Consider the following 8,560-nt stretch of genomic DNA (forward strand, 5'->3'; position numbering starts at 1 on the left):
GCATGAGGTTCCTTCCTGTCAGCCCGTTTCTCCAGCCTGTCGAGGTCCCTCTGGACGGCAGCACGACCCTCTGGTGTACCAGCCGCTCCTCCCAGTTTGGTGTCATCAGCAAACTTGCTGACGGCCCACTCTGTCCCACCATCCAGATCACTAATGAAGATGTTAAACAGGACTGGACCCAGAATCGATCCCTGGGGTACACCGCTGGCCTCCAGCTAGGCTTCATGCCACTGATCACCATCCTCTGGGCCCGGACATTCAACCTGTTTTCAACCTAGCTCTCCTTATGCTGAGATGTAAGCTACACAGCGTTCTGAAAGGCAACTAACAGTTGAAACCTGATGCACTGCAAAAGAGATTTTTTTGCTTGTATTAACTGTTTTATCAAATCTGAATGCTAACAGAGTCAATGAGTTACACTGCAACATATGCTAAACTAGCTACCTACATTTCCTTAGTTAACAAATTGCCCTTATAGCAATAGAGGAAAATCTGTAAGATGGTTACCCTTCCCTACTGTCCCACCTACTCCAAAATAATGCTGAAAGATGTCGCCTCTCCCCCACTTCACTGGCACTCACACAGGAAGCCAGACAAGAACATTACTTCGACTTAAAATTTACTCTGCAAAAGGATCACAAAGAGAACCCCCCACTCCCAAACAAGTACACTGAAACTGCTTATGTTGGTACAAGGATGCTTCATGCAGTGGCAGTGCTGGCTTAATGTTTGTGGAAGTATGACCCGAGATGATGCCAAAACTAGTTAAACTTCTCCAATTACACAGAAAGCCTCAGAATTTACAGCAAGCAAGAGTCTTACATAGAAGAATCAAGCATTTAAACTACAGATACATAATATTTAAGCAGCATCTCTGAATATCATGGATCCTCCAATAGTGAAAAAATGAACTGGTGTTCCTTCTCTTGTTGCTGATTTGGAGTTGCTCAGTGTTGGGCTAGCACCATTTTATCATTGTAGTAAATGAGTAAGAAGGGCTGTAGGACAGAGCAAAAGGCAATTTCCAGCCCATCCAAGATTTGTGTTCAATCAATTTCTAGCTAACAACTTCACTGATGCATGAAAGCAAAGCAGAGTCCAACTTCAAAGGTTGAAGGCTGGCATGAATTAAGCGTCTCTTAAGCCAACCACTCATTACAGACTACAGATGCAGGCAGACACCCCAAATGGACAACACTATTTTCACTTTAATCTTCAGTGATTTGCAGAAGAAACAAAACTTTAAAGTTAAGCTCTCCTCCCATAATACCTTTACACTGCTTTTAATAGTATCAGCAGCCTAAAGAACAACGTGTTCAATAATCTCCTCATGGCGCTGCCCACCACAACAACGACTTTCAGATCACAAGATCTGAGAAACCTGCATTTAGACCTAAAAGTTAATAGATACATACTCTGATCATTCCAGCCTCACTAGAGATGGACCACAAAGAACTCATTTTAGTATCAGAGTACCGGCATGACTGAGATGTGCTTTTAGATGGCATTGATCTCACTTCATGGTCTTCATCTCGGTCAATTAACCTGACAGAAGTGCAGGTAACTGGGAAAGAAAGGCACTTGTTAACAGGAAGCATGAAACATTTTTAGCAGTCTGGTACTTTGTTCTTATCTGAATCACAATGGCACACAGCATGGCTGATGTAAAAGATTGCTGTCATATGTCATGGTTGCAGACATAACTCGTTCACTTTCAAAGCCTAATGCCGTAGCTTTTCATACAGGAAACAAACTGAGTTTACAAACAAACTGAGTTTACACAAAATTTGTCAATCCTGTGCACACAGTAGAATCACTTTTGTGCTTACTCAGAGCACGACAACAGTGCTACACTTGTAAGGTAAAACCAAAGTAAACTTTGGACACACAATATGCACATATAAAAGCTGGAACTGTATTTTAACCAGCAAGTTAGGTTAGCATTACACAAACCAGGCACTGCACAACGTTTCTTAATCAGGGAGTTGTGACTTTACACGTATTACTGCAATCTGAAACAAAGGAAGCCCTACTGCTCAACCATTCAACCTGAGATGTTTTCACTCCACTTTCCAGAACACACACACAACTCACGTTATGATTGACACCCTTCAGAATAGGAGAACGTGTTCCTGAGGGATGTAACTTGAATAAAGGAGCCACAAACATGACAGAGATGAAGAATGCTAGCACGGGAACTAAGTTATAAAGCAACGGGCAATACTACAGGTGAGCAGCCCTTCAGGCTGGAGACAAGTATAACCCTTCTTCAGAAGCCTGAGAATTATAACTAGACCCATCACGAAATGATTAGGAACATCAAAGCTGTCAGATGCTATGCATGCACATGTTTTACATATCCATTTTCATTTGAACACCTGGTTTGTACACACAGCTAGGCACACCGCTGGCGTTTTGATAATCAGGGCCAATGTTCAATATTGTTATTTAATTGAAAACTGTCTCAGCTGAAACAATGTGCTGTGATGCTTACTCACTATCCTTCAAAGTGGCATAGACTTCGTGATATTTTTTACAAGTTCTTACGATGCAAACAACGATGATTCACTGAGCATCCCTTCATATTAAATGCTATGCTAGTTATACCTCCCCCCAGTCACGTGTCATTTACAAAGTTATTTTTAAGGCCATCTTGGATCCAAACACTTATTACAAAAACGCAAGCACTACTGTACAAAAATTGAACAACAGAACAGTTCTTGTCAAATCCAGCATGTCCCAGCCCTTGACTTCCTCATGTATTTATGTCTTTCTTCTACCCTGTGCAGTATCCAGCTTCAACCCATACACGGTATTAATTCACATCCAAGCTGGATATGATTGGTTACAACGTCACACACCTTATGCCAACGCATTTTGCAAATTAAAAGCATGCTTGAATATTTGGAATGGAACTATTCCAAATCTCTTTGTCGCCTAATTCATTATAGTTCAATATCTGGAAGCCGGAGGCGTTCTTATGATTTCAGCATATGGGGTGGGGGGGAATAACCACCACCACCACCAAAACAACCCACATAAAAGTAGCTCTTTAATTCCTCCCTTTTAAAAGAGAAGGAAGCATCCTCTATGTTCACCCAAGAAGAGACAAGGTGAAAAGCAGCTGGAGTAGCTCGGCCAGCGGTGCAAGCAGAACACGTTTACTGAATTTTTGACCTTCTTTCTCATAAGATGTCTTTGGAATTTCAGACTACGACTAAACTTCAAGTACAAACGTAGAGTCCGTGATACACACAGCAGGCATGTGCCAGGCACACATCATGGCACCACTTGAGTGACAGTCACTTCAGTCTGTTCCTGGTCAGCTCCTGGGAACGCTACTTGGAAAACCAGGAATTAAAGCAGCAAAGCCACTATCAAGCACTTACATCCTAATTATCACTTTGCAGCTGTCAGGCTCCTCCAGGATCCACCACCATTTTTCACCTACTCCATTAAAATCTTCCCATGTGTCCATAACCTAAGGGAATAAGTAAGTCGCTAAGGGAATAAGTAACATCCAAATACTTCAAAGTTTGCAACGTTCTCATACTGCTTCACATACCCGATATGTTATTTTGAATACATGCATCTCAAAATCATGCTCACAACATGAGCGTTTCCTAGGCTTATTTCCCATTCAATGACAAACGTATTTTCAGTTGTCAAATCTATTTCACCCCAAAATGTGCCTATGAATTATTATTATGGCATTAATTGAAAGTCAAAATAAAAAAATTCTAAATCCTTATAATAATAACTATTTCCCCATAGGAAGTTTCTTCCTTCCTATTTGTCTGATTACTGCACACAATTCATGAGTGACAAACAATACTCTGCAGTTTGTTAAAGTGCTACACAATGTAATCATGTAAATAAGATTGTCCCAATGCATTGTATATAAAAAAGCAAAGCTTAAATCATGCTTCCAAACCAAGCTATTACATTACCTGACTTCTGAATGCTTAACTGTGCAATCATTAAGCTACCTCTGCTAAAAGTATTTAATAATCATATGTTTGGGTGGAGTCTAATAGAAGGCCAAGCTATTATGTGAAAGGCAAAAATAAAGATGCGTGATTTTCTATGTGCTTATGGCCAGTGACTCAACACATCACTATTCCCTTCTTCTTCGCCTTACTTCCACCTTTTCTCTGCAAACTTCCCTGGACAAATGGCATCGCGTGCTACTGGTGTATTCAGCCACGTGTATGCTGATGGGATTCAGTTCACCCATGCTGCCTGTCACAAGGAGCTGGATTCTAGGTGCCCTGCCCTTGGTGTGAGCAATAATTGTGATCTTCTGCGTTTATCAGATGTTGATTTCCATGAAACTGAAGACTTCAGTGTCTTTCTGTCTCTAGCAGATTTGACTGAAATTGGCCAGAGCGCTACAATTACTAGGTGAAGACTGGAACAGACAGAGCGTGTCTGTAAGCCGCCTTTGCTTAGGAGACCAAGCTGAAAACACACACAACAGGAAAAATTAGGTTTCCAGGGACCGAATTCTAAATAAGAAAAGCTGGACTTTTGCACTGTACTCTGAAGCTGACTAACTTCCAGGTCGAGATGTCACACAACAAGAGCACACAGAGGTGATGCACTGCACATTCTCCATCCTGCACTACGCCGAAAAGATGTTACGGCTGAGAAACGGTGCCCGCGTTTTGCTCTCTCCGAAGCTGACTTTCTGAACGTCCATTGAGGGCCAATGACCTCAGACCATCCAGATTTCAAAACGATAAAAACACCCCGCTCTCCCAACCCCAACCGCCTTCACCTTTACGCTTTCCCCGGTCCCACACGCACCAGCACTTCCAGACCCTATCCACGCCGGGCAGGGAAGCGCCCAACCCTCACCACCGAAGCAACAAAACTTCTCCGGAGCAAAAAAAAAAAAAACAAACCCAAACCCGACCACCACCATCATCATCATCACCACCACCACCACGGCGGTGGTGCCTGCAGGAACACCCGAGGCGGGAAGATGGGTGGGCAGCGAGCAGCCCCCACCACAAAAGGGCCGCCCGCACTCTTCCAACCGCTTCCCCTTCGGCTTATTTCAGCTCCCAAGTCCTTTCCCGGGCCGGGTCGGGCCCACACAAAGATTTCCTGACAGACAAAGGGGCCACCGGCCCAGCCCGGTGCTCCGACCGGCGGGTGAGGAGGCCCGAGGCGGCGGCGGTTCCCCGTCCCGCCCTTCCTCCTCCTCCTCCTCCTCCCCCTCACCAGGCTCCCGCTCCGAGCCCCCCCGCGGTAACGCCCGGCACTCACAGGAGGGCTGGGGGGGCCGAGAGGCGGCAGCCCCACGGCGGGGACCATCCTCCGGGCGGACACCCCGTGTCACCCAGCGCTCCGCCGCTGCCTTCACTCCCAGCTTCCCCCCCCCCCCTCCTCCCTCCACTCCCGCGCAGCCCACCCTGCTGCTCGCACGCGCGGCCGGCAGCAGCCAATCCGAGCGCACGGGTCGAGGTTTCCAAGCCAATGGAGAAGGGCGGGAGGGGGGAGGGAGTTGCTCGCCGCGAAGGGGCGGGGCGGAGCGGGCGGGGGCCAATCGCCACCACAAACATTGGCGGGGCGGTCCAATCAAAGGCCAAGAAAGGTTGAGACGGGCGTGCGAACCGTCAACAAGTTAAGGTGGCCGAAACAGGAACTGCCGGAGACAGGCACCTCAGCCGACCAATGAGAGGAGGGAGAAGGGGAGCACGGAGGGGCGAGAGGCGGGCGGAACTTCTTAAAGGGGAAGGCGGCCGCCGTTGCCTCAGCGCCGGCTCAAACCGCCTCTCCGCCGGCCGGCGGGAAGCCGCCCGCTTCTTCCCGTCGGGAAGGGAAAGGGAAGGGGGGACCCCACTGATCCGGCAGGTAGAAAAAGCAACGGCATGTGTAATTTTATTTATTTGTTTATTTTTCAGATGTGAAAATCTTTTTCTGTCAGAAGAGCGGCTGGAGTGAGGCGGCATTGAAAAGGAAAACTCTGCCAAGCGGCTGCCGGTAAAGGTTGAGTTTAGCTGCTCGGGTGCTGGGAATCACACGAAGGAGGCCATAACATTTATACACTGAAATACTGCTGACCCGCTTCCCCCACAATCAAAGTTTGGGGAGGAATTGGGATTTTAGAAACCCTTCGTCCATCTTCCTCGTGAATTAAATCAGAGGTTAAGAAAAGTGTTCTTTCTTCCGCTAAACTGGCGAGTCCGAATCATTAACAACTCCCCGCTACCTCAGCTCGTACTTCCTGCTGACACCTCTCTAATTCAATTCCTAGTCATAATAAGGTAGCGTCCTATTTCCAGCCTCAACCGTTTCCTTCCACAGATGTTCTGCAAGTTATTTTCTGGAACTCTTTTCAAATGTATCTTACCAGTACAAACTGTATCTTACCAGTACATCTCTCCGCTCATCTGTAGGCAATAGTGGAGTTGCAAAGCCTCTTCTTTCTGAGACAACCTAAAAAGGTAGAGCTGTGATGTTTAGGCTTTATGGAAAATGCAGATGCCTTTTTCCCCAGAAAGCATCTTGTGTCCATATATCCTCCTAAAATATTATATAATACAGAGCAGGGACAAGTTTCTGAAGCAGCATCCAAGAACTTTGCTGCTGCTGAAATGAGTCATAGTGGCAATTAGATGTAAAGAAAAAAAAAAATACCATTTCATTTTGAATAGCTGCTGCTTGCAAAATAATCTTGCAGCTGGTGTTAAGTGGAAGACCCATTTGCCAGCTGTGAAGAAATTTAAGGCCCTAGCTGTTTTTGCAGAAAAATTTCTAAAGTTACTGTAAATAGCAACTTCACAGGATAAAGTATAAATGTAAGCACACTTTTTCAGTTTTTGTGTTTTTTTAGTTCTGACCAACACAACCAAACGGGAAGACAAATGAAATCTGAAATACCTGTGCTCTGTCAATTTATTCCAATATAAACTGAGTTACTTCCCCCCCCCCCCCCGCCTTTTAGAGGGTAGTGTGCTTTTTCAGTGAAGATTTTCACTAAAGAGGCACCCCCTGTCCAAAGCAGCAAAACCAAGTTTACATTCTGCAACCCTGTTGTGTCATGGAGTGTTTGAGCTTGTGAATCTTCAAGCTGCTCATACAGTTTTAGATATTGGAAATACAGTAGCAAAAACCTAGCAGGAGGCAAAAATACACTGGTGAAATCATATATAATAGGAAATTGTTGAATATCAGTAGCCTGTTTCTGGTAGTGAATATAAACCAGTAATTATATGATGAGATAGCTTCAAAAAAAAACCCCAAAAACAAAACCAAAAAACCCCAAACAGGTTTTGCACCAATATTTAGAAAAGCTTTAGACTGAGTAGATGAGATGATTTGCTGTTAGTGTGACAGGTGAAAAGAAAGAGTTTCTGCAGCTTTATTTTGAATAGTCTTAACCAAGAACAACTTGAGTGCATTTTTTTGAATGAAGGCATAATACTCAGCTGTCGTGCAGGTTTGGATTCAATCATTTAGTGAACAGTAATGGCCTAAGTCTGTATGATGTGATATACCAGCCAACAGAAAGGCCATCAGAAGAGAGGTCAGTGCATCTCTCCCCAGGTACAGGAGTTTCTTGGACTGTGGGCCATATACATGCAAGTGAGTGGAAGAGAAAGCTGGCAACTCACCTCACAGCCTGGACAGCTTGAGATGGTGTTACCACAAAGCCTTTAGGCAAAACAGTAGTAAAACTGAGTGCTTTTGCAGTACTAAAGCACTGGGGGGAATGGAAAGAAGGCAGGATAAAAAGATACGGAAAAGGTGACCTTTCCATCATCTGGTTTGACTGATGCCTCTTTATGGCCAAGAGAAAAGCACATAAGCAACAGTGAGCAACAATCTCATGTCCCATACAAAGCAACTGGACTAGATGGGTTGAATAGATTTGGAGAACCCCTCCAGGGGAAAAAGTATTGCCAGGAACAGATTACAACACTCAGCTCACAGAGATTGGTTTGGTAGATATTCAAAAGAACTTCAAATAAACGATCCCTGTCCAACAGCTCTTAAGTCATCTAGGCTACTAGAGCATCAGAGGACAGTATCCTCACAGGGACAGAGAGCTGATTAAAAGACAGACATCACAGGGCATGGAAGGAAAGATCAGTTTTCACACTAGTGGGAGGTCAACAGGGGAGTCGAAGATTCATGCTGGGGTCTCTACTGCTCAACAGTATTTTAAAAAAGAAAGTAGTGAGGCAAAAATTTGCTGGAGGTTAGTCAAGATAATAAGAATGAGGAATAACACGTGACCCTTCTAATGCTGAGTGACTGAGCACTGTAACAGCAAATTATAGCCAGCACAGGTAAATAGGGTGATGTACACACTGGGGAAAAAACAACGATGCCAGTTTTTCATGTGGAGTGAATGACTTAACTACTCACTTATTAGATAGTGGCATTTTAACTGTTCTTTAAATAATCATCTCGGTAACAACAACAAAAAAGCAAACTGTTTTAACTAAAAGATAACACACCATAAGCACCCCACAAATAACCAAGTTTTGAATACAGTGAGGGGAACGGAACTGCCTGTCTTAAGATACTAGTTAGTAGAACCAGC

General features: G+C 44.6%; 1 protein-coding gene across 6 annotated transcripts in view; it reads right to left on the reverse strand.

Moving 5' to 3' along the window:
• USF3 (upstream transcription factor family member 3) overlaps positions 1 to 5,392 on the reverse strand; it is a 37,877-nt gene extending 32,485 nt beyond the window's left edge. For 4 of the 6 annotated variants that reach the window (XM_052795174.1, XM_052795173.1, XM_052795171.1 and 1 more), the window contains exon 1: positions 5,275 to 5,383. In XM_052795174.1, coding sequence (XP_052651134.1) covers positions 5,275 to 5,322 — 48 coding nt within the window. In that variant the 5' untranslated portion in view covers positions 5,323 to 5,383. Of the gene's footprint in view, positions 1 to 5,274 lie in introns of all 6 variants that reach the window. The other 2 variants (XM_052795176.1, XM_052795177.1) reach the window with 1 other exon arrangement.
• Positions 5,393 to 8,560: the final 3,168 nt, after the last annotated feature.

This window comes from Harpia harpyja, chromosome 8 (genome assembly GCF_026419915.1).
Source record: "Harpia harpyja isolate bHarHar1 chromosome 8, bHarHar1 primary haplotype, whole genome shotgun sequence".
NCBI classification, from domain to species: domain Eukaryota; kingdom Metazoa; phylum Chordata; class Aves; order Accipitriformes; family Accipitridae; genus Harpia; species Harpia harpyja.